This window comes from Pseudonaja textilis, chromosome 6 (assembly GCF_049901715.1).
Source record: "Pseudonaja textilis isolate UNSWEBS1 chromosome 6, rPseTex1.2, whole genome shotgun sequence".
In the NCBI taxonomy this organism is placed as follows: Eukaryota; Metazoa; Chordata; class Lepidosauria; order Squamata; family Elapidae; genus Pseudonaja; species Pseudonaja textilis.
The window spans coordinates 44,908,749-44,935,704 of NC_141995.1; the positions used below are offsets into that span (position 1 = coordinate 44,908,749).

The 26,956-nt window shown below is 41.8% G+C and overlaps 1 protein-coding gene and 1 long non-coding RNA gene across 4 annotated transcripts in view; one reads left to right on the forward strand and one right to left on the reverse strand.

Moving 5' to 3' along the window:
• Positions 1–92: 92 nt before the first annotated feature.
• Positions 93–12,492, reverse strand: LOC148125469 (uncharacterized). Of its 2 annotated transcripts, XR_015744153.1 has the most exons (4): positions 9,488–9,601; positions 7,865–7,978; positions 1,631–1,745; positions 93–306 (listed from the first exon to the last, which is right to left on the reverse strand). It is a non-coding gene; the product is annotated as an uncharacterized LOC148125469 (long non-coding RNA). The 2 variants fall into 2 exon arrangements; XR_015744154.1 differs by lacking the exons at positions 7,865–7,978; positions 9,488–9,601 and adding an exon at positions 12,432–12,492.
• Positions 12,493–12,500: 8 nt separating this feature from the next.
• The window catches only part of TAPT1 (transmembrane anterior posterior transformation 1), a 73,807-nt gene continuing 59,351 nt past the window's right edge, over positions 12,501–26,956 (forward strand). The window contains exon 1 of one of the 2 annotated variants that reach the window (XM_026699742.2): positions 12,501–12,919. In XM_026699742.2, coding sequence (XP_026555527.2) covers positions 12,538–12,919 — 382 coding nt within the window. In that variant the 5' untranslated portion in view covers positions 12,501–12,537. The remainder of the gene's footprint in view (positions 12,920–26,956) is intronic. The other variant, XM_026699741.2, reaches the window with a different exon arrangement.

Sequence of the window (26,956 nt, forward strand, 5' to 3'; positions counted from 1 at the left end):
CCAGAACAAAAACGTCTAGGTTTTCCACAGAGATAGAAGCTATTTCTAGATGTACAGCTATCTTTTTTTGGAAATTAGAATAATAATGATGATCTCGGAAACTCTTGTGCTCATGATGATATTGGCACTAAACCTCAGTGAAACTAAATATTTAAGTAGCACCTCATGATGATTTTTACATTTTGATGGAGGATTTTTCCTCAGGATAATCCCCTTTTCTTCTATAAAGGCCATATCTTCCGTGAGTGCTCAGGATCGAATTACTTTGTTTTTACCATGATAAAAGACATCCTGGCTTTTCTTGTTCTGCAATATAAATAGAAAGATCAGACAATTTGGAAACAGCCCTTATTTTCTGTTTGTGCCATTGATTTTTCTGGCTATCCATTTGAGAAGGCGAGAGGCAGAGAGAATTGTTTTTTATTCAGGCTCCCAAAACAGCTTATTGTTATTATTTTGAAAAGGGTAGCAAAGGTCTAATAGTTAGTCTACCTATTCTGGACTGAAACTTTTCCCCATCTGGATCAGCAACTGAGGACCAGAAGATCTGAGGCCACGTGGCGGAGAAAGCGACTGTAACATTTGAAGTTAAAATATTTTCTCAAAGAAGTAAACGAAGCTTTCTGGGACAGCAATGATTCAGCCATAATAATGTGGACTTTATTAAAGATCCAACGTTCTAATGTTGCTAATTACAAAATACAGCCCTGATCTTTAAAATGATAAGTCTTTAAGCTGTTGTAGTAAGATCATAACAATACCCCAGTATTTTTTGTGTGGCTCTGTCAGGTTTCTTGAAAAGGGTGTGAGCATGCATATCTAGCTATGTGACTGGCTAAGAATAATTGTGAAATCAAAGTTACACACATTTCATTCTCCTGAAGTTGGGATTTGTCAAAAGCCCTCTCTTTCTCAACATCTCCATATTTTTTTTCTTCCCTGGCATAAGTTGACCTTTTGCCTTCTTTTTTTCTCTCCCTTTTCTATTCTTCATTGCTTTCAAGCAAACAATGTAACAGATTCTAAATCAAAGTGTTCATCCCCTTGTGAAAAGCACTGAAACAATTATAAATGCCATTTTGTTTCATCAAACACATAACAAACATTTGTTTGTGGAAGGAGGGTAGCTGTAACCTATGAAAGTTTAAACTTTGTAAAATTCCTGTTGATCTGAATTTTGAAAGCCATGTAATCCATCAATTTTGTGAACAATTTGAACAAAAACCAGTTTGGGTTTTATTGCATATTCTTTATTTGATTCTCTTCATGCTTTATTTCTTGTACAATAATATTTTTGTAAAGCCCTTCAAATTAATAATTTTCGATTGTAATATATTTATGTGAAACTTTATAAAATAAACTAATTTTTTTCATTTACATAATATTTTCAATTCATCACATTAAAATACAGTGAGTTGATGTGTTATGATACAGCTATATTTTATGTATGCTTTGCCAATACGTGTGCCAATAAACCATGTTAACAAACATGTTGTTTACATTTCCTTTCTAACAGAATATACAGCTAAAAATATTGGCACATATAAAGAGAGTTTACTAGCGCAGAGTATTTGAGCAAACATTATTTTTTCAATAAAAGGATTCTTTCAAAAGAGTTTTATAAACTTACATGAAAATATAAGGTGACCATCAACATGCAGGAGAACCAAACAGACATTTAGAATGGAAGTTGTCAATGATACCTCCAGTATTATTGTCAATAAAAGCGGTAAGTGTGATATTCTCTGTAGCAAAATACAAATGTGTATCTTATCAGCATCACAGAAGCAAGTTCAGCTTTATTTCTGATTCAGTGTAAAATAGAACATGCTTGACATTTTGTTTGTCAAATGAGACTGGCAAGTAATTAATTGTTGGTTTCCTCTTGGTTTCAGGAATGCAGAAACATATAAAACTTGGGAGGTAATAGTAGGAAAATTGATTCCTGCCACTCTAAAATTATTTAGTTGTACCAGACTACTGCATAAAAGAAGACAGAAATTTCATCAGAAAAATGTTTATTTATTTATTTAATTTATATTGCTGCCTATTTGCCCAAGGCTGCTTACAGAATATAAAACTACATTTAAAACAATAAACGCTACCAAAAAGAATCAAATAAATTAATAAAATACAACATAACAAAATCTCGCCCCTCCACTCCGACAACAGCAGATCACACGAGCCATTGAATGGGCTCCATCCCACTCTGGGTTCCCCAGGCCCTCTGGCAGAACCAGGACTTCAGCGCCTTCCGGAAGAGTATTAGAGTGAGGGCCATTCTAATCTCAGGTGTATCTCCCTTGGGGATGGGACCTGCAACATTCCCTGCCTCCCTGCTCTGATGGGTTGGGTAGATGTGACTGGCAAGATAACCTGGTCCCAAGCCATGAAGGGCTTTTGTTGTGGTTTGCCGGCAGCCAGCGTGCATAGCAGAGGTCTCTGATAGCAAGGACTCGGATGAGAGGCCTGCATGTAATGCAGGGATGGGGCCAGGACTATCGGAGAGTGGGGTGCTGCCTTCGGAGCTTGTGGAGTCTGGCAGCAGTGACGCAGAGGACCCCGGGGAGCTTGGGCCCAGTGCACATGCACACAGGGCTGCTCGAAGGAAAGAGCAGCTGAAGCAGCAAGGGCGACTTGGGAGTAAGGCTGGAAGATGATGGTATATCCCTCCCATAAGGGATAAAAAAGCCCTCGGGGCTATGTTCTTTGCAGGAAGCAAAAAAGTTCTTTAGACTCATAATCCTCGTTGGAGCCCTGCTTACTCCGGTTTGTTTTGGAAACTTCTGTCGGTGGATATTTAATCAGTAATTACTCTCCTGTTCTTGGCAGCCTTTTGCAACTTTGAAAGGGCTTGCTTTTGATATCGGACAATTAGGTTTAAATATCTCTTGGCTGGGAATGAACTGAATTCCCAGTGCCGCATTAAAAAAAGGTTTGCTTTTATACACAGTTTGTGTTTGTTTAATTTGAACAAGGCTTGGGTCAGAACAGGTTTGAAGGTGACAACCAGCACCTTGAATTGCACCTAGAAGCAAATCAGCAACCAATGCAGCTCCCACAGGAGAGGTGATACATATGCACACCGGGGTCTGCACAAAACCATGCAGGCCAACTGGATGGAGCACCAATTGGAGCTTCTGGATGCTCTTCAAGGGCAGCCCCATGTAGAGCATGTTGCAATAGTCAAGATAGGAAGTGACTAGGGCATGAGTGACTGTGAGTAGGGACCATTGGTCCAGGAAAGGGCGTAACTGGTACACAACCTGCAGGCCCTCCTGGCCACAACCGCCATCTGTTCTTCAAGCAGGAGTCGCGAGTTCAGGAAAACCCTTAGATGCACAGGGTCTGTTTGGGTTAGTGCCACCCCATCCAAGACCAAAGGTGGCAATTTTCCCTGACCAATGAACCCCAAACTCAGAGCCACTTGGTCTTGCAAGGGTTTAGTTTCAACCCATTGCTCCCCATCCGGCCCCTAACAGCCTCCAGGCACTGCAAGACAGAGGACACGGCAACATTAACTCACCACAGGCCAAGACATACAGCTGAGTATCATCTGCATATTGGTGATACCTCAGTCCATGGTGATGGATGATCTCACCCAGCAGCTTCATATAAATGTTGAACAGGAGCAAAGAGAGTACCGAGCCCTGCAGAACCCCGTAAAGCAGTGGGCGAAGGTTGGATCTTTCCCCTCCTGTCAACACTGATTGAGAGTGGCCAAAGAGGGAAAAAGTGAACCAGAACAACACGAGACCTCCCACTCACATTCCCTGAAGCCGTCCCAGCAGAATCTCATGGCTGATAGTATCAAAAGTTGCCGAGAGGTCAAGTAGAGCAAGGATGGATGTACTACCGCCATCCTGCTCCCGCCAGAGATCATCCAAAAAGTGCGACCAATGCCATTTCTGTCCCAAATCCAGGTCTGAATCCTGACTGGTAGGGGTCAAAATAATCCGTTTCATCCAGAAACCTCTGGAGCTGCTGCGTGACCACCTTCTCAACAACCTTCCCCCAAAAGTTTGGAAATTATCCAACTGGGTGGAATCCAGCAATAGCTTCTTAAAAAGAGGGTGGACCACAGCCTCCTTAAAGTGCTGGGGCACCGCCCCCTCCTGTAGGAAAGCATTAATCATCGCCAGGGTCCATCTGCCTGTCACCTCCTGGAAAGCTTTCACAAGCCAGGAGGGACGTGGGTCTAAAACACAGGTGCTTGCATGTATACTCCCTAGGATTCTGTCCACTTCCTTGGGAGCAACAGGGTCAAACTGTTCCCACATAACAGGGCAAGAACCTGCCTCAGGGGCTTCCATGGGACCAGCAACCACACCGACATCTAACTGGGAATGAAGTCGAGTGATTTTGTCTTCCAGAAAATCAACACATTCCTCGGTGCACCCCTTCAGATGGACCTCAATCTCCTCCTTCCCCAGGAGAAGGAGGCTCACCTTAAAGAGGGTCACTGGGTGATTGTCTGCAGATGCAATTAGTGTGGAGAAGTATTTATATTTCGCCGCACGAATCACCACGAGGTAGGCCTTAGTAGCAGTTCTTACCCGTGTTCAGTCAAGTTTCATCCCATCGTCCACCAGCAGTGCTCTAGACGTCTCCCCATGCATTTCATCCCTCTCAGTTCCTCTGTAGACCACAGGGCACAGAGAGGTCTATGGGGGAGGAGAGGTTGCAAGGATAAAATCCTATCCAGAGCCTCAGTCACCTTCCTATTCCAAACAGTGACTAAGAGCTCGGCTGGACTGCACAGTAGATCTGCAGTTATAAACCCCAGCTCTTCTGGAACTCATCCAGGTCCATCAGCCGATGGAGGTGGATCAATCTAATAGGCCTGCTTCCCTGCAGGGGGTACAGCTTTTGAGAAACTTATTGCCGCCAGATTGTGATCCGATCGTGACAGGGGGACCAAGGACAGGCCCACCAATTCCAGGTCACATAGGCACTGCTCTAACAAGAGCATCAAATTGGTCATGTGACCACTATTACCAGTCGGGCCCTGAATGACCTGGGACAGGCCCATGGAAGTCATAGTTTCCATGAAATCTCGAGCTACCTCTGACCCTACCCCCAGGGAAGACAGGTTGAAATTCCTCAGAACTATAAGCCTGGGGAATTCCCCCGCCAGCCCCACGGTGAGGTCCAGGAGCCCAGGTAGGGAAGCTGCCACATAGCAGGGAGGCTGGTACAGCAGCAGCAATACCACCTATCCCTTGAGCCCAACTTAAGAAAAAGGGTCTCACAGCCGGGCACTTGTGGAGCAGTGCCTCTGGAGGCTACTAGAGATTATTTGATAACAACAGCCACACCCCCTCCCTGGTTCTGAGGTCTAGACTGGTGCCATGCTCGATAACCCACTGGGCACATTTCTACAAGGAGAACATCTCCCTCTAGGCCCAGCCGGACTCGGTTATACAAGCCAGATCAGCCTTCTCTTTGAGGTTCAAATCGGTTAGCCTTATTGCAGGCTGATCTGACATTTAAAAGCAGCGGCCTTATAGTTTACAAAAATACGTGTATTGGATTAGCTTCTGTACTGAAATTCTTCTGGAGTCGACGGTAACAATTACATTGGTACCTGATCATCAAGCAAAAATACCTCCTGTTCATATGATAGTATGCTCTAGCTGCTTATCCAATTCTAACTGACTGGAGCATGAATTGTGATGCACTGGTTCTCTGGGATATAAAATTTGGCACCCATCTCATATAACACATTCAGTCTTGTGGGCTTTAAACTATTTGTCTTTCTCTAATGCCCCTTTTAGCACTGTCATTAACTCATCCAGCACCCATGGGTTAGCTTTCGCCTGTGCTCTAGTGATGGCAGGCTGTTGGGAGAAAATGACCAAATTAACAACTTCAACTTCACAGCTGTTTTATTGGAACAATCATAAAATGGAATTGGCTGAAAAGTATTTTCCTGCTGGTAAATATCATAGTGTGAAATTGAAGCAATAGAAGTATTGGGCTCAACAGACCTGTTTTGGAAGTTGTCTTCTAGGAGTTTTAAGGCTTCAAGATTTTTGTAGTCAGTACACACCTCGAAAAGGGTTTTACCGCTTCTAAAAAAATGTCTCCATGTCAGCAGTGTCTACCACATTGCACGTGCCTCTTTTTCCCAAACCACCTATCTCTGCTTCATGTCAGACAATTTTTTGGAGGTGTATGGGCATGGCTATAAAATGCCCTGATAGTTTTTCTGGAGTAGTATAGCACCAACCACCGTGTCATTGGCATCAGCCTGAATGACAAATGGGGCATTTGGGGCCAGATGCTTTAGCATGGACTCGGCTGTGAATAAGTCTTTGAGTCTTTTGAATGCTGCTTGGAATTGCCACTTTATGGATTGACTGGATCTGGGTTTTCCTCCACCTTTGTTTTTAACAGGTTGGGCAGAGCTATTTGAGTGAATGACAGGATGAATTGCCGGTAGAAATTTGTGAACCCAGAAAGCTTTGGAGTTGCTTTTGGGTGCATGGCGGTGCCCATTTCAGTATGGACCTCACTTTTGGGGGGGTCCACCTCCACCCCTCATGGGAGATGCAATAGTCTGTGTAGTCTATTCTCTGTTTGTAAAATTTGCATTTGGAAAGACTGGCATAAAATCAAGTGCCTTAAAATTTCTTTAGCACAGCCCTAACTAGCTTCACATGCTCTGCCATAGTTTTGTTGTAGATTTAAATGTTGTCTAAGTAGACTAAGATCTATTTATACAAATGCTGTGCAGCAGTGGCCCCCAACCTTTTTTGTGCCACGGCCCGGTACCGGCATCACAAAATGATCCGCGGCCCGGTACCGGCATCAGCACACATGACAAGGCAAGGCGAGCTGAGCGACCGGCCAGCCAGCTGTCCCCCGCTTCTCCCCGCCACCTTCAACTCCTCCTTTGTACCTTTGTCGATGGGCTTCGCTTCGGGATGGCTTCGGGACGGTCGCTCGGCTCGCCTTGCCTTGGGTGCTGAAAGAATCCTCGCGCCTTAGTTTCATTCAAAGCCCCCCCCTTCGATGAAACTAAGGCACAAGGATTCCTTCAGGACCCAAACGCCACTTTCCAACCGGAAAAGCTCACCTAGAAGCACTTTCTCGTCAAACAAGATGGCGGCGCCCAGCAAACTGGCGGACCGGTAGGAAATGTTCCACGGACCGGTACTGGTGGTTGGGGACCCCCTGCTGTGCAGGACCTCATTAATTAGCTGCATGAAGACAGTGGGTGTACCCTGTAGCCCAAAAGGGAATAAGTGAAAACGGAAACATAGGGAAACACAGTCCTAGATCAAACAGAGTCCCAGCACTTGAGATGAATTTTGGGTGTAGATCTAAGAACATCTGCTGCCGCAGTTAGAACCGAATTGGGAATTCATACAATTCATGCACTATCCAAAATTAGAGCATATAACTACTGGCACAAAGACAATGAAATGGAGATTGATAAGACTCCCCAAGTTATGTCTACTAGAGCAGTGCCCCCCAACCTTTTTTGCGCCGTGGCCTGGTACCAGCAACACAAAATCATCCGTGGCCCGGTACCGGCACCACAAAATCATCCGTGGCCCGGTACCAGCACCACAAAATCATCCGTGGCCTGGTACCAGCATCAGCACACATGGCAAGGCGAGCCGAGCGATGGCCAGCCAACTGTCCCCCGCTTCTCCCCGCCACCTTCAACTCCTCCTTTGTATCTGTGTCGATGGGCTTCAGGACGGCTTCGGGACGGTCGCTCGGCTTGCCTTGCCATGCGTGCTGAAAGAATCCTTGTGCCTTAGTTTTGTTCGAAGCCACCCCCCCTCAATGAAACTAAGGCGCGAGAATTCTTTCAGCACCCAAACGCCACTTTCTACCTGGAAAAGCTCACCGGAAGCACTTTTTCATCAAAATAAGATGGCAGCACCCAGCAAACCGGCGGCCCGGTAGAAATTGTTCCACGAACCGGTACCGGTCCGGGGACCGGTGGTTGGGGACTCCTGTACTAGAGCAAATAAAATCACAATCAAAATCTCCTGGGTCACCAAACTAACAAATTTTGTAAGAACTGTGGCCTTTCTTCTCTTGTGTAACAGGAGAACAGTTTAAAAAAAGAGCTGCCCAAAGAATTAAGGATATAGAAACACAAAATGACATAGCTATCCTTAGTAAGGTGGGTAACTTAAAATGGCTGAGCAAATACAAATATACTTTTCAAATAGGCAGTTATTTGAAATTACAACTGCCAAAACATCTTAGGGAGATATTTATGTGAGTGAGATTCAAACAGCTTGATATAATGGTCAGATATGGGAGATTCCATTCTATACCCACAATGTACATCTCTGCATTTGTGGAGCGGTAGAGATAGAAGACCTGGCTCACATCCTATTACATTGTTGCCTGTATAAGAGAGTGAGAGACAAGTACCTTGGTCTATATCCAAATGAGTGACCCATTGGGATCCCCCAGGGTGGGATTCAAAAATCCCAGTTTGCTGTCCAGTTGCTGGGTGGGTGGGGCCATGGTGGGTGGGGCCTACTGGAACTTCCTGTTTCCCGCTTCCAGCAGGCCTCCAGAGCCCGTGGGAGGCTGTTTTCACCTTCCCAAGGGTCCAGAGGCTTCCCATGGGCCTCTGTGAGGGCGGTAACAGTCTCCCCTGGCCTCCGGAGGCCCACTGGAAGCCGGAAATAGGTCTGATTTATGACTTCCAGTTTTTCCTGGAAGGCCGTTTTTCACCCTCCCAAGGATCCAGAGCAGAGGTGGTATTCAACAGGTTTTGATCAGTTCTGGAGAACTGGTAGCAGAATTTTTGAGTAGTTCCAAGAACCGGAAAATACCACCTCTGACTAGAGATTTTACAGTATCCTTCCCCTGCCATGCCCACCAAGCCACACCTACAGAACCAGTAGTAAAATTTTTTGAATCCCACCACTGGTCCAGATGTTCTGTATGGACATTTCCATTCTCAAAATCCGGCAACCCGGATTGGTCAAAGCGCGCAGCCACCGGATTGGTCGAGCGTGCGGCACTGATTGGCTGTTCGGAATCGACCGCGATTGGCCGAGCCGATCGCGGGCGATTCGAACGGTTGTCATTGGCCGCAGCGCCCAGCGCCAGATCCATTTAAGCCGCGGCTTTTCCCCACTTCCCCACTTGTGTTTTCCCTTAATAAATGAGCTGAACTCAAGTCACTGCCTCGCGTCTTTTGTTCGTATCAGCCGATACGACACCAGAGGTCTCCCCCGGGCTGTGGAGACCCCCAGAAGCCAGAAACAGGCCCATTTCCAGACTTTCAGAAGGCCCATTTTCCCCTCCCAGAGCCTTCACACTTAACTCATCGAAAATGGGCCACATGGAGACTCCTGGGAGGGGAGGGAGGGGAAGGGAGGGGCCAGCCGGTTGGTTGAAATACCGGTTCGGTGAACCAGCTGTACCTTTAACATCCGGTACACCCGAACCATTCTGAACTGGTAGAATCCCATCCCTGAATCCCCATATCAAAATTACTTACCTTATCTGCAGCCAGAATCTGAAAATAATGTTTAACACAGCATAGTACTTAAGCAAAATGGGTTAGTTGAAATCTTCATATGTGGGACTGAGCGGGGTAGATTGCAGGGGTGACATCAAAATATTATTTTATCATATTTTATCTATGTCTTAAATTATTGTATTATTTTCCAATTTCATTTTAGACTGTATTTTATTCCAATTTCATTTTAAATCATATTTTATTCCAATTTTATTTTAAATCGTATTTTATCCAATTCCATTTTAAATTGCTTTTATCAAACTTTAGTAACCATTTGTTTCTGGAACTTTGCACTTTGATATGGCCTGAGGGCTAATCAATAAATAAACAGAAAAACCAGACTTTTTATGAGCTTTCCAAATCCCTGGCCTTTCCTTCACTTTGCTGTATCTTCCTGGGAATGGGAGGAGTGCGGGGTGAGCCTGGGCTCATCTGTTTTGTCTCAGCTCCAGAGGAATGAGCGAGCCTGAGAACAGTTTATTGCCTTCACAGCTTAAAGTTCCCACCTGTGGGTTGGTTCATTTTGGACTGGACAGAGGGGAGAGATTTCTACAACTTTTAACCTAATGGTTTTGAGTGGGAATTTCAGATCCTGCCTATTCTCCTTGCCATCATCTCCCAGTAAAAGTTCCTTTTGAAATGCAGCTTGTTTCAAGAGTTCTGCTTTCTTGAGGGGATAGGAGAGGCAAGTCCTTATACTTATAATGGATATAATATCGAGAGTTAGCAGAACTGATAAATATGAATGGCTTTAAAAGAGACCTGGGTACATTCCTGGAGATTTATGGGAGGTTGCTCCAGTTAATTCTGTTTGGAATCTTGTCCACCAATTAGTTGGGTTGGCAATATATAAACCAACAATGTATGTTTGTAGCTTTAAGACAAAAATCACTGTATTGATTTATACTATATTCCGATTGGTTGATTATATTGCAAATTACCATAAGACGGAGCTAGAGATCATAGCTTGCTCTCTCTGACATTCTGTCTCTCTGACATTCTGTTGCTATCTAAGGTTCTCTGTTGTATTTCTGCTGTGCTTATACTTTGATATTTTTGTTTACTGTAAATGACAAAGGCAACTGGTAAGAAGTCTTTGTAACTGGATATTCTTTGGACTGTAAAACGTATATGATCTGGACTGTTTATTGGACTGAGCTATTTCTTAAAGTAAACTTTAACTCAATTTAGTGTATCTGTATGTGGCTGAATAATTATTCATTACTACTCTCATAAACGTTTCTATGTGCATATCCTTGTTACTCAAGGGTTATTTTGTTCATATCATAACAAATTCTACATTGTAAAAGGAGTATAAATAAATGCTTTCTTTGATCTGCTTCCTAAAACTCTTGAGTGCACAGTCCCCGTGCACTTTCTCCACACCACATATAACCATTTGCACCTCAATAATATCACCTTTCAACCCTCTTTTTATCCAAAGTAAGGAGGCCAGGCATCCAAGCCCTTTCTCCCCATGGCAACATTTAAACCCCCAAATACAGGGGCTGCCTTCTTTTCCACTTTCTCCAGCCCTCCAGTAGTAGTAATGGGAATGACCTTGGGAGATAGGAGGAAGGGTCATAGCCAGGGCAATAATTAGGTAAACTGCAGCTGAGCCTGCAGAAGGAATGGGGATGTGGCAAACATCTCAGAAGTCACCACCATCCTTAGTTTCTTGGGCTGGAGAGGTGACAAGGAGTGGATGAGCTATATTTTCAGACTTGTGACATTCTGTCACAGTAATAAAGTAGAATAAAATCGATAGTGCTTCTGAGCGTGCTTCTTGTCTGGATTATCTTTTGGGAAGGCAGTGTGGGATTTGCTGCCTGTTTATATAGAGAAGCCGGCCCTTCCGTATGGGTGAGGCGGTTTACAGAATGTAAAACCATATTTAAAACAAAACAAAAACAATAAACACTAACAAAAAGAATTAAATAAATGAATAAAGTACAATAGAACAAAATCTGGGGGAAAAATCACCCCCAACTCCCCCCATGACAGCAGATCACACAAATCATTTGATGGGCTCCATCCGGTTCCCCAGGCCCGCTGGCAGAAGCAGGTCTTCAATGCCTTCCTGAAGAGTATTAGAAAGGGGGCCATTCTAATATCTGGGGGAATGATCTTCCAGAAAGAGGGGGCCACCACAGAAAAGGACCTTCTTATGGGTCCCACCAGGTGTATCTCCCTCAGGGATGGAACCCACAACATTTTCCTCTTTGGTGGTTCAAGCCAAAAACGACTATAATCAAAGGACTTTCAAAACTGTCAATGCAGTTTGTAGGGAGCAACCCCACATTCACCATCACTGAAAATGTTCAGTAATGAACCATCTTGCAAGCAAACCATCAAATTCAGGAAGAGTCAACTCCAAAATTCAACCGAGCCACAGAGAATCTCTTCTATTGAACCCAGGGATGCCCTGTCTTCAAAAGACCACCACACCACAGATTTGTACAACAGCATCTCAGTGAGGGCCATTTTATTTTCCCAATCCCGTGCTGACGTTTCAATTAGCCTATGCCAAAGCGACTTTGTGCCGCCCTGGATCTTTCTACATGTGGGCTACAATAAAGACGCACACCTCTTAAAGGGCCTGTGGACTTAGGCACTGAAACTGCATTCCAGACTTCAGAATGCAATGTAGGAATAAGAGATGTTAAGTGCAGGCAGATCCTGAAGGGGCGGTGGAAAAGCTGTGCGAAGGCACTGGGGCCATTTCATTACGCAACGGCTGGACGAAACCCAAAGGAACAAGGTAATGAAGTGTTTCTTAGTCTTATCAAATTTAAAACGAGTCGCTTTCAACTCCCAGGATTTCCCAGTCAGGATGCAGGAAAATTCTGGGAGTTGCGCTCTACTCGTCTTAAAGTTGCCGAGACTGAGAAGCCACGAATAGGCCCAGACTGCCCCAACCCACTTCCTCTTTCCTACGTTCAGGAAACGTTGCTTGGGAACTTGAGGCTCCACCTCCCCGAGAGGCGGGGCATCACCAGGGCAACAGTCGGCTGGGAAACGCAACTAAGATGGCGGCGCAGGTAGCTCGGTCCTCACGCGCGCGGGAAAGATGGGCCCGGCTGGTGCGCTCCGTGTCGCGCAGAGATGACGTCCTACGGGGTGGCGGCTGCTTCCCTCCACCGCCGGGAGCCGCCGCCGTCGTGCGCGCGAAGATGGCGGGCCTGGCCGAGGCGGCCCCGGGTGGTGGGGATGGCGGCGGCGGGGCAGGACCCCGCCGGGGCTCCCCGCCGGAACCCTTGCCACTACTGTTGCAGGCGGAAGGCGGGCAGCCGCGGCAGAGCGGCTTAGCCAGCGGCGGCGATAGGCAGTCTCCGCCTCGCACCGAAACGCTGGGCTTCTACGAGAGCGACAGACACCGCAAGCAGCAGCAGCCGTGCCGCGCGCCCTCTGGTGAGATTCCGGCGCGGACCTCTCATCATGTGCAGAGTGCCTCTTTGGAGTTTCATACCTGTGAAAAGCTTGGGAGGGGAGTGCAGAAAAGGAGGAGAAAAACCTTAACGTGCGCAGAGCGCTTCTTTGGGCTCTTCCCCATGGGAAACTTGGGGCGGGTATGCAGAAAATTTGGGGAGAAGGAAGAGCGGAGAAAGCCCCACTTGCACCCCAATCTCTATTCTTTTGGGTCCCCGACGTCCCATGAAGGACCTTTCTCTACCCGCTTCTTCCAAAGGTGGTTTCGTTTTTGCAAGCTGTGGCGCTTAAGTTTTGCACCGAGGTAGGGTGGATTTAGGAATGCCAAGATAGGCAAAGATGCCTCTTTTTCCCCTGTCCAAAAGAGGACTCCTGTATGTTTTCTCCATAACGAATGTGCTGGAGTCTCAGGATGCCTGAATTTGGCCCTCACCATGTTCACATTGACTCACTCTGGCTCATGAAAGATCTCCTAAGTTATTTTGGGGAATCTATTTTAGGCATCCACGGTTGAAAAAGGGAGGCTCAGGTCTCTGTCTTAATCTGTTTTCAGGGATAGGTTCCTACTTTATACGTCAAACTTGGATCAGGGCATGTCAATATAAAATTTGCTTTGCTTTTTGCCCAGGAACAAGAGATAAAAAATCATCCAATGCTATGAAATATGTTCTTTGCATTGGACTTGAATGCATTGCTTTCTTGCTAGGGGATAGCTTAAATATGTCTAGCCATTTAATTGAGTGTACATTTTAAGTGTTACAGTCAGTAAACTTTGCTACTGAAGTACAGCCTAGTAGATGTTGGATCCACTATTTATTTTTCTTGTAGAGATTGTAGAATGAGAGCTGTTGTTAATCTGTGGTGACAAAACAATCAGGAGTGTAAGCGTTACATTTGAGAAAGGTGCCCTTTCTCTGTTAAGGTCTTTCTCCCTTGCCTTTTCTTTGGAAGGGAGGGCCCTTGTTACCCAGCTGCAATATTGCAATATCAGCTTGATGTTTTCAGGGTCTTCTGAGGCCAGGTAAAACATAAGGATTTTGAAAAGATAATTGACTCATTGATAGTGGGGGCAAAATGATATGGACACATAATGTGTATCTGACTTGTCCTCCTTCCTGCCAAATATCAGAGTTGAGGGAGGTAGACAAAGACTGTTCCGGACAGCCTCGTTTCACCTACAGTGTTGAAAACAAGACTGAGTGCTGGAACAGGTTTTTCCTCTGAGTAGTCCTGTAAATGCTGTTTTTATAAAATAGAAAATCTAGCGTGCTGTCCTTCCAAGCAATCAACTCCAAAATCTCTCACTTTCTTTCTGTGTGAAAAAAATCAACCAGAACTTTCTTGATAGAACTTTTGCTCTACATTCATTGCTGAAGAATAATTTAATTGATTTTCATGATTAGCACCTGGTTGCACTTATGTCCATCATTATGAAATGTTTTGAAAGGCTGATGAAGGAGTTTAATATAATCCAGCCTCCCTCCAGTTCAGTTTGCTTACCATCCAAATAGCTTCATAAAGAATATTATGTCCTCTAGCCTCCATCTGAGCTTGGCACACTTAGAGAAAAGAAATATTGATATGCGAATGTTGTTTGTTGACTTTAGTTTGGCATTTCATACGATCATTCCTCAGCATTTTAGAAGATAAATGGCATCTTTTAGGTTATATTAGACCTTTGTGCAAATAGATTCTTGATTTTCTCACTGATAGGCCCCACAGTATGTGCGAGTTGGGATTAATATGACTTGAGCACAGGTACTCCTCTGTTATTCACCCTCTTGACATATGATTGTTGTGCAAGGTTTGCTACCAACCATATTGTGAAGTATGTGAACAATACAACAGTGGTGGGCCTTATTCAGGATGATAAATGAGGGTGATTACCAGAAGGAGATAGAAGGTTTGATGAACTGGTGTAATAAAAACAGCCTGATTTTAAATGTAGAAAAAACAAAAGAGATCATCCATTTCAGAAAACGCAGGCACAGCCATACACCTCTGTATTACCTATTCAACTATGGAGGTGGTTAATAGTATCAAGTTTCTGGGTCTGCAGCTGACAAGCAGGTTAGTTTGGACACTCAACAGGGAGACACTGGTGGAAGCGCTTACAGCAGCTCCTGCATTTTCTGTGTCGTATGAGAAGAACACATCTTCCTTCCCCCTACCCTTACCACTTTCTACAGGTGGATCATTGAATGCATCCTGTTGTATTATTGTGGTTTGGAAGTATTACTATTTCGGACAGGAAATAGTATTCTTGGAGGTTCACGTACTTCTATACAGGATATAGCATGTAAGTGACTTTTTAAAGTGATAAATGACCAGGGTCCACAGTATTGTTAGAGACACCTCTCTATGACCGGTTTTCTGTCTTATCTTCTCAAAGAAGTCTTTGTGGTATCCAAAACAGAACAACTAGATTATGTAATAGCTTTGTACTATACGGTATCAACCTTGTTAACTCTTAAAACTCTTTTTGTCATGTATTCTAAATGGACTGTGATTAATGTGTGTGTGTGTGTATGTGTATGTATGTATGTACATACATATGTATACACACACACACACACACACACACACACACACACACACACAGACACATATTCCCTCGAAAGTAAGAACAGGCCTTATTTTCTTTTGGGACCCAAAATAAACACTAGGGCTTATTTTCAAGGAGGTGTCTTATTCCCCCCCCAAAGGTACAGGAGGCCCATTACTGCTTGCTTGCATTGGTGCAGGCAACCACGTGGTGTGCCAGTGCCACCACCATGAGGCAGTGAAGATGGAGGTGCCCTATATGTCCCACCCAGCTTACCTCTGGGCTTATTTTATGGATATGACTTATTTTGGGGAAAACAGGGTGTGTGTATGTGTGTTTATATATGTTTGTATATAGCATATGTATATATATGTTCATGTATATGTGCCAGTATGTGTTTATATCCATCTACCATGTTTTTCTGAAAATACGACCTACCCCCAAAACAAGCCCAAGCCCAATTTTCACCCCTGCACCTAATATAAGCCCAACCTAAAAAGTAAGCCCCAGTTAAGCCATGCCCACCATCTGGTTGTACAAGGTGGGGTGAGGCACAGGTGTAAAATTCAAAGTAGGGCACGGAGTGGAGCTGCCCCACGCACCCTGTATTCATTTACCTTAGGACCACCGCAACCAGGCCTCCCACGCCCCGACCCTGGTTGCGCCGTTACCCATCTTCTCTAACTACTTACAGCTGGATTTCCTGTGGCACATCATGCTGGAGCCACCACTCATGACAGGATGCCACGAAGCTCATCACACCGGTGTTGCCACTCCACACAATGGCACAATGTGCCACACAATTTCCTGCTACAAATGGCGACACCAGTGCGACAAGCTACAGCATCCTGCCACAAGTTGTGGCACCAGCTCAATGAGCTGCATGGCATGTGGCTGCAAGCGGCTGCAGAAGTCGGACAGTGTCACGACAGGTGTTGGTGCATGGGAGACATGGCTGTGTGGTCCTAAGGTAAGCAGGTAAGACTTCCTCCAAAAATAAGACCTGGTCTTATTTTGGGGGAAATATGTTATCTGCCTATCTGCATCTATCTTATCTTCGATCTAACTAGTGTGTTCACAGAAAAAAGGGACGACAAAGATGATCTTATATACTTATAGTTCTTAGAAGATAGAGAGAATACAAGTATCACTAAGTTTTCTTGACTAGTTCTTCTCTTGCACAAGCGAAAAACAGTTGGACAGATATTTAAGTGGGCAACATTTCTATTTTAGGATTAAGACTTTATCTCATATTGCTTTTTTCAGCTAATGACTCACCATGCAATCCTCAATGTGTTTTCAGGAAGTAAGCTTCGCTATATTGGTGAATTTGGGGTGTACATAAAGCATTGTATACTTGATGAGATCAGGGTATTATTTGTATTACAGTCTTCTTGCCTTCAGTAAATGTCCATATATTGTTCGGTGCCTTTGTTTCTTTGTAATGAGAGATATTTAGCTAGTTAAAATGGTTAGAAATATATCATAAGCTTAGTAATGAAAATACTTGATATGGTGGAGAAAAAAATAAGGTGGGAGTCAAATTCTGAAACAGACTTTGGAAAAAGATAAGATAACCTTTACTGTCATTTTTTACTGTGGGCACATTGGCACACATTAAAAATGAAATTCTATTGCCTGCTCCCAAGTGTACACATATATAGCACACACACGTAGACATACTATATACATATATATGTATATACCTACACCCTTATATATAAATGCATATAAATATTAAATCACTGAATACATTGAGGAAAGAAGCTTGAGAGTTCACAAGGTTTATACTGTATGGAACAAAACTGTGACTGAATCTGGATGTTCTGCTTCGGATACCATGAAGCCTCCTCCCAGAAAGTAACAAGGAAAACAGATTGTGAAGAAGATGTGTAGTGTCCCAGACATTACTGCAGACAGTGCTTAAACAATGCTTGTATGCTATGTCTTGGATAGAAGGGAGTGAACTGCCCAAAAGAAACAAACTCAAGGGTCCAAGGTGATGTTCAAAAGCAAGCCATTAGAGTACGAAAATATTTGTGTAGCGGGAGATTTCAATGCAATTGTAGATGCGGAACTAGATTATAAAACAAGGAAAGTGAACAAAAAAGCAAGGAAAACGCTTCCAAAGGCTTTTTAAAAAATGGTTAAATTGGTTAAAAATGGTTAAATTGGATCCAAGATGTATGGCAAGAGACACATCCTAAGGAAAATCAATACTCATTTTATTCAAATAGGCTTGATCAAGAATGGATATGATATGGATGACAGCTAAACTGAAATCTAATTTACAAGAATTGAATATAGAAACAAGTAATAGGGCAGACCATAACCCAATAAAAGTTATATGGAAAGGACAAAAAAAGAAACTAAGATGGATGTTGAATCAATCAATATTAAAAGATAAGGAATTTATTCAATTTATGGAAAAGGAATTAGATTTTTTCCTGAAAGAGAATAGTAAAGAAGAGACCACACTACAAAATTTATGGGATACAGCCAAGGCATATATTAGAGGTTTAGTCATAACTTATATGGGAAAGAAAAACAAGAAGAAACAAAACCAAAAGACATTAGAAGAATATAAGAGACCAGAGACAGAACCACGCAAAACAAAGAATCTAAAAAGTCAAATGGAATTAATAAAATAGAAGTTAAATATAATAGATAAAGAAGAATTAGCTCAAAAAATTAAAAACGCTAAACAAAATTTCTTTGAAAATGCAAACAAACCAGGAAGATGGCTGGCATAAATTGAAAAAGGAGAAAGAAAAAACCCAGATACATCAATTAATGGATGAGGAAGGAAATATTTATCATCAAAATGAGGACAAAAGGGAAATGATTCAAAGTTATTGTGGAAAACTATATGACCAAGAGATAGTCTCAGGAAACAAAATAAAACAATATTTTAAAAAATCAGAATTACTTAAAATATAGTAAAAGTCATGTTAGATGAACATATACCAATGATGGGACTAATAGAAGCAATTCTGAGACAAAAAACAATAGAAGCAATTAAGAGACAAAAAGAATGGAAAAACACCCGGCCCAGATGGTTCACCAGTGGAACTTTACAAAGGTTTGCAAAACATCCTAAGTATACCAATGCTGGAAGTGTTCAGTGAAGTACCGTTAGATGCAAAAATACCAAACTCATGGACAGAAGCATATATTATGCTCATACCAAAAGAGGACTCAGACTTACAACAGATAAAAAATTATAGTCCGATATTGTTACTGAATGCAGATTAGCCTCTGGAGGGCCATCACATCCATCCATCCTTCCTTCCTTCCTCCTCTGATTACACCTTCCTTCCTTTAATCCGATATATTATGGTTTGTTATTGTTAATATTTATTAAAGAATGCTTTGTAGGCTAGAAGCTCTCAGCAAAAATAACAGCAGCTGTTGTTTGTGGCTGAAGCTATCACAGGCTGTTATTTACATACACACACACACACACACACACACCTATTTTTATTCCACTTTCCTTGGGTCCTTGGGAAAGGAATGGCATCTTTTTCCCATCCCCATCTTTAATAGTCAGGACTCTTCACCGGCACGAGATTTAAGCACACTTTTTGTGGAGTGTCTTTCTCCCCCCCCCAAGAAACAAAACAGGATTCAGAAACGTAAACCAGGAAACCTGGGGCGGGGTGTTCCCTCTGGACTTGGGAGAGCAAAGAGAGGGTCAGGGGGCTCCCAGTCCGAGAACTTGGTGTAGTCTGGAGTTGCTGCATTTTATGCTGGTTGCCTCCAACCAAGGCCCTTCGCTTCCCTATGAAAGCAGGTGGGGAGGCAAAAAGCCAGTTGATACCATGGAGGAGGTTCTCTATCCATTCCCCCCTTGCAGCCTTTTAGCTACTATTGTCCCACTTTGCTTCCCCCTCCCCTTCAAACAAGGCTAGGGAAGAAAGCTGGAAGGAGGCAATCTAAGGAGGAGGGAAGAAAAGACCCAGGCAGATCCCTCTCTGAATAGCCTCCCACCCAGATTTCCACTGATTTCCTCTTTGATCCTCTGACGAACAGACCCCACCCCCGTTTTTGGACTCCGGACCACCGGGCCTTTATTTTCCCCATGCTGCTCCAGGCCCAGCTTGCTGACGAGGGGGGGAGCAGCCCTGGTGCCTCCGCTGCCCCCCTCATGTCCTCAGCCATCGCTGCCCGGCTTCTTCAAAGGTGCAGTGCATTTCAAAGGTGGCAGCTTGTGTCTGGAGGTGCCAAACAGTTTCCTGCTGCGAGAGCTGGGCCAGGCCTCTCCACTCTCTGACTTGCCAATGGAGGCGATTCTGTGGGCCAGCCACTCCCCGCCCTTCAGCTGGGCTTTTGTGCTCAGTGTTTGGCCAAGGGAGGGGAGTGCTTCCCCATGCCACCACCTTCTTTCTCTTGGACCTGCTAATGAGGGAGGAGGAAGGCCAGGCTTGGGAGATAGCCCCTCCACTGCAAGATCCTTCCCCACAAATGTAGGAATCCTGTTGCCATGCAAGGCTAGTGCTTTGCTCCCGCATTTAAGGCTCCGGCCATCGCCACCGCTGTGACAGGGCGACAGCTCTTTCATCCCTCTGCCATGATAGGGAGCTGCAGCAAAGGGGTGAAAGAGCCGCAGGGGTTGCATTGTAGCTCCATGTCATAATGGGCTTCCGGAGGACTGGACCCCACCTCCCCCATTGGGAAGCGTGAGAGTGAAAAAATTCACTCAGTCAATTCCAACTTTTTCTTTCACGAGATCTTTTTCTTTCGCGAGCAGTTGGAATTGATTGAGAGAAATGTGATGGAGAAACGCAATTGGAGCTGGGCTGGGGCAACTGTCCACGCCTGGCACATGTGCCATAGGTTCACCATCAAGGGCATATATGATTAAGATTGGGATTGTGTTTGAAATAAACAAGATTCTGGCAACTTACTTGTACCCGTTAAAATGTCTATGAACATACTAGAACATTTTAGATACGTGCTTTCCTGAGCATATGAAAAGTTGTTGTGGCACATAAAAATCTGCATAAATTGACTAGTTATTGTTTGGCAATAGCCCCATGTTATTTCTCTCAAATAAATCTCTAGACTGAGTCTGAATTATAGGCTTATATAATGCTCAGCCTCTTAGGCAAAGATGGATTCATAAGAATCTTTTATTAAACCATAATTGACTCAGTCTTGTCAATCAGAATAGACCTGGAAGGGACCTTGGAGGTCTTCTAGTCTAACCCTGCTCAGACAGGAGACCCTATACCACATGGGTGTCAAACCACGTCACAGCGTCATCATGTGACGTATCGGGACTTTTTTCCCCTTCTCTCTACCATTTCAGATAGGTGGCTGGCCAGTCTTTTAAAAAAAACTCCAATGATGAAACCCCTACAACTTCTGAAGGCAACTTCTGTTCCACTAGTTAATTGTCCTCACTGTTAGGAAAGTTTCTCCTTAATTCCAAGTTGCTTATCTCCTTGATTAGTTTCCATTCGCTATTTCTTGTCTTGCCTTCTGGTGCTTTGGAAAATAGGTTGACTCCCTCTTTGTGGCATCCCCTCAAATACTGGGATACTGCTATCATGTCATTCCTACTCCTTCCTTTCTCTAGACTGCCCCTACCCAATTCCTGGAACTGTTCTTCATATGTTTTTGTCCCAGGCCTAATCATCTTAATTGCTCTTCTGTGCATTTTTTTTCCAAAGTCTCAATATTTTTTTGTAATACGGTGACCAAAACTGGATGCAGTATTCCAGGCGTAGCCTTACTAAGATTTTATAAAGGAGTACTAATATTTCATGTGATTTTGAATCTATGCCTTTGTTAATGCAACCTAGGATTGTATTAGCTTTTTTGGCTGCTACTGCACACTGCTGGCTCATTTTTAAGTGATTGTCAACTAGGACTTCAAGATCCCTCTCACAGTTACCGGTATTGAGCCAGGTTTTGCTTACTCTGTACTTGTACTTTTGGTTTTTCCTGCCTAGGTATAAAACCTAGCTTTTCTCCACATTAAATTTCATGTTATTGGATAGGGTCCATTGTTCAAGTCTGTCAAGGTCTTTTTGGATCCTAAACTTGTCTTCTGGGGCGGGGAGTGGGGTGGGGGTGTTGGCTATTCTTGCCAGCTTAGTGTCATCTGCAAATTTGATGTTTTCCCCTTCTATTCTCTCATCTAAATCATTTATGAAAATAGGCCTAAGACGGAACCTTGTAATACCCTGCTGCTTACTTCCCTCCATGTAGATGTAATACCATTAAGGATTACTCATTGAGTATGGTTTATCAGCCAGTTACAAATCCATCTGGTGGTGATACTGTCTATCCCACTTTTTTCTAGTTTACCAAGAAGGCGGCTGTGGTCTACTTGACTTGCTGAAGTCTAAGTCTACTATGTCCACAGCATTTCACTGGTCTACTAATTTAGTCACTTTATCAAAGAATGAAATAAGATTGGTTTGGCATGATCTTTTGGGTTGAAAAGTAAGTTTGAACCAATGTAATAAAAATTTAAGCCTTGATTTTAATTAGAATGACTTGAACTACATCACATAATTTAGAGGAACAGACATTTTTTTGACTTAGAGCTAACTACTGTATTATTTGGGGAGATTGTACAGTGTGCGGATTCTATCCAATTTTCTGTTGCATCAAAAACGCTTTGGCACAGGTGGAAGCCAACCTTCTTTATTGCATTACTTGTGTACATTATGTACTTCAATACGTTACTTGTGTTAATAAAACTGAAGTTTAGAAAGTTGTGCAAATATTTGAACCTGTTTGCACTCTGTAATAGTTCCAGAGTACAAGTCACAATCACAAACTTGCTCTTCAACATTTAGTAATTTGTAGTGTCTATATGTGAAAGATTTTTTTTTTTTTAACAAATATTAAATTAATTTCTGGGCAAGTGGATTTAGAACTTTAAAATACAACTTGTCTCATTATTAATTTTAAGCTATGGCTTTATAGCCTGCTTGTTCCAAATTGGTTAAACCACAGTCTCCTAGATTAAATATAAAGGAACATATAATTTCTGGCTTGTTTGTCAACTCATGCAAAGAAGAGAAGGAATGATGTAACCCAGTGCATGAAGCCATTTCGACATGATCATGGTTTCAGCATGTGGATTCCTGGCTTAGTCTTGCCTAATACATAAATATTTGATTTAAAATTACTAAGAGCCTGTCCCAATTCTTGGCAATGTACAACAACAAAAAGAAACTATATCACAGATAGTTCCTCAGAATAGTATTAATAGATCAAAACAAATGTAGCTTATGAGAAAAAATCCATATGTTCATCCAGAACATAATTTTAAAGGATAGTTAAAATACCTGATTTGCTTTATAGAAGTGATAAAATAGCTAGTAAGACTGCTGTTTTATATTGGAGATTGTGGAAACTATTTTTCATTTGGTCCCTATGAATTTGCTGGAGATTGCTTATAAGGTATATTCTGATGTTTCAAGGAGTAGCCACATTTTCCTCATTCTAAAAGAATAACACATGCTGTCAGAAAAGCTTGCTAGCTCAGATACAGCTAAATCATTTAACTTTTGTTCATAATTATTGGACATATTCTTTTCCTGAAAAGTACTATTTATTTAGCATATACTGCCTATCTCTCAAAATCATGACACTGGGCAGTGTACAAACATAATAAATAAAAACTACATTTCAATATGAAAATAAGCATATAAAATCAATATAGTGAACAAGTCAGGCCAAGGATATCAAACATAAAAAAATTTCTGCTAGGCTATCATTACAACACAATGTGAAGCTGTATGGAAGGCTTAGTTTTGTGCAGGCATCTCCCTTCATGCATATATACTTTTATATTGTACACCTATTTTTTTCCTAAATAAAATATTTTGCACTAGTCTCTATTCAATTTCATTCCATTGTTTTGAGCTCATTTCTCTAATCTGTCAAGCTTCCTTATTATCCGTTCTCTCTTCTGTTCATAGACTCTGGTTTATCACTTTCATCCTCAATCTCCAGATTTAAACCCATTATTTATTCCTTTAACCTCTGTACTCTAATTGCTTCTGAAAACTTTTGGGTCTTTACATGTCTTTAAATAAAGACAGGGAAACAGTAGTGCTAAACAGCAACCCTAATAAGATGAGTCCTGCTGGTTGTAAGTCAGCAAGGCTCATATAGTCCCCTAGAATGAACCAGGATTGGTAGTGCAAGCTCTCTGGGATTCCTGCCAAGAGTTTATTCAACTCAGTTTGGAGATTCTTGGAACTGAATAAAATTGGGGCAAATCTGTAGTAGGTGGAGCAGAAGACAGCAACAAATAGTAAAGAGCTATATTCTAGATATTGTCACTGTGGAGTTGTAGATGGGGCACTGATGCATACTAATGACATGTAAGAAGAAGGGACTTCTGGTGGCACTTCCATTGGTGATGGACCGGAGACCGTGATAGTGCGTGGCTTCAATCAGTGTTTGCCCTGTTGGAGGATCCCAAACCGGATCCACCTTGGGTGGGTGGGGAAAGAGGAGGAGACCGCCAGCTGAGTCAAGGGGAGCCACATCTTCCCTCCCTGGCTAGATACATTCCCCTCAAAGACAGGAGTAAGCGGCAGTCTTTAATGGCTGCCCTGAAGTTGGGAAGCTATCTGGGAATTAAGTTTTGTGCTGAAGCGGTGAAGAAGTGGATAGTGTGAAAACCAGACATAACTCATGGTCATAAAGATACCCCGGAATTAAGATACAAATATTTTTTCTAAAAGGATTATAAAGCAGCGACGAGAGAGAGAGAGAGGAAAGAAGGGTGGAAAAAAATGAAAGAGGATTTGAATTTTGACAGGAGCTAAATTGAAGGAGGAAGCTGGAAGAAAACTTGGACAAATTTATGATTCTGGCACTAAATAGGCAATTAAATGCTGAACTTGAATGTGCCAAAAAGAAATGAATTACAATTTGGATTTATTGAATTTTTGAAACCTAAATACCTCAAATAAAAAGTAAAAAAGTGGAAAGAAAGGGTGGAACTTGGATGTAACAGAGAGCACCACTTAATGGTAAAAGAAAATTACAGTGACTTTTTAAAAAAGTGTCTGGTCTCCCAAAACTGAAACTTGATACAAAATAGGAGGAACTTTGTTACAATAAAGCAGAAACAGTGAAAAGTGAAAAGTGAAAACACAGAATTTTAAAATAAAACAAGCATGAAGAAACTACACTGGGGCTGTTTGGTGATATTGGCATAAATTTTAACTTATGGATATTGGACTAATTGATGAATTTGGGGAAAAAAACTTAAAGAAGAATTAACAGAAGTTGATCGTTGGAAATAAAAATCAAAGACGCTGGTCGAATTGAATTACTGGACAATAGGCTTGGACTTAAATTCTAAAGAAAGGGATAAAGAAAATATAAAAGAAGTGTTTGAAAATGGTAGAATTTTTCTTGAAACTAAAAATAGAACTAAGAAACATAAAAAATGTTAAATGAAAGAAATGAATCGTGCTGTATTACCTTACAATTATTAGAAATGGCAATTCTGGAGAAAAGAAGAACCACAAGGAGTGCCAGAAGGGGAGGAGTTAATTAAAAAAGAAGAAGCCAGCTTTAATGAACAAAGGGAGCAATGTCCATCAAAACAAAGGGGAGAAAATGGAAATTAAAACTTGGAGGATTGAGGAGACAATTAAAAAGGGAAATGTCTTGAAAGCCAAACTAAAAAAAGGAAACACCAGAAAAGGGAATTACAAAAGAAAGTCTTAAAGAGGGAGGGGGATAAAAATTGGAATAAGAAAAGGAAGGAAAAAATGAAAGGAAAAGATGTAATAAGAGAAAGAACCAGAAAATAAGGAGATATGGAAACCGAACAAAAGTAATTAGAAATTGTTTAGTCAAGAGACATAGAGACAACAGGTAGATAAAGATTAAAGAAAAGGGATTCTACAAGGTAATGTGTTGTAATACATAAGAATGTAGCTTTTAAATGTGAATGAAATTGATATATTTTCTTTTCTTTTTAATTGGCTTTTTATTTAAGGATTGTTGTTAATTTATATATGGGTAATAAAATAAAGAATATAGTTAAAATGAATTATGAGAATCCAGGTGAAAAGACCAATAACAGTTTCTATAATTAACAGAATAGATCAATATATTTGAAACAACAAATGTAATTTTAGGGAATACCAGGGGGAACCTTGCTTAAAATATATATATGGACATGTGACATATAGTAGTTAGGAAATTATTGTTATTAAACTAAAATGTGATAATTATATAGTGATTATATTATGATAAATTTTGATTATGGATTAAAGGGGAATAAATTCAGGGATGTATAAAATAAAAGGGTTGCACACTCTAATTAATACTTAAAGGGGGAAATTTTGGGGAATTATTAGATTTAAGATGGAATTTATTGAATAATGAAATAAAAGTATGTGACAAAATAGCAAATGTGACAGAAAAAAGTATAAAGGTATAATGAATTTAGAATTAAAAAATAAGAATGTTAGACTATAGAATAAGATTTGAGAACATTTATAGAAAAAGAAATTAAGATAAGATATAAATTAAAAATGGATTTAATAAGTGTAAAGAAAATAATGGAGAAAATTTACTGGAAAATGGAAGTAATGATATGATATAGAATTGAATTTGAATGTGAAAGATAAATATGTACTAAGGTCATGTTTGTGTTGATGTGTAAATCTGGAACCACGTTGTTCACTGAAAGATGTTTTTAAAATATAAAAACAATAAAATTTTATTACAAAAAATAATGACACATAAGACGCACCAGGAAAGATAGTAAGATTTAAACTGATGCTGTCACTTGTGTGTTGGCCTAGATCGGGGTCTCCAAATTTGATAACTTTAAGATTTGTAGACCAACTCCCAGCCAGTTTAGAGACCCCTGACCTAGATTAATACAATAGAATACTTTATTGGCCAAGTGTGATTGGATACACAAGGAATTTGTCTTCGGTGCATATGCTCTCAGTGTACATTTAAAAATACATTCATCAAGAATCATAAGTTACAACACTTAGTGATAGTCATAGGATACTAAATAAGCAATCAAATACTATTAGGAGACTAAATAAAACAATATAAATCATAAAGATACAAGCAACAAGGTTGTAGTCATAAGTGGAGGATGTAGGTAATAGGAAGGATGAGAAGAATAATAGTAATACAGTCTTGGTAAAGAGTTTGACAGTGTTGTGGGAATTAGTTGTTTAGCAGAGTGATGGCATTTGGGGGAAACTGCCTTCGTGTCTAGTTGCTCCGATATGCAATGCTTCATAACATTTTGAAGGTAGAAGTTGAAATAATTTATGTCCAGGATGTGAGGGGTCTGTAGATATTTTCACGGCTCTCTTGGACTCATGCAGTATACAGGTCCTCAATGGAAGGCAGGCTGGTAGCAATTGTTTTTTTTCCTGCAGTTCGAATTATCCATTGAAATCTGTGTCTGTCTTTGGTTGGTTGCAGAGCCAAACCAGACAGTTATAGAGGCG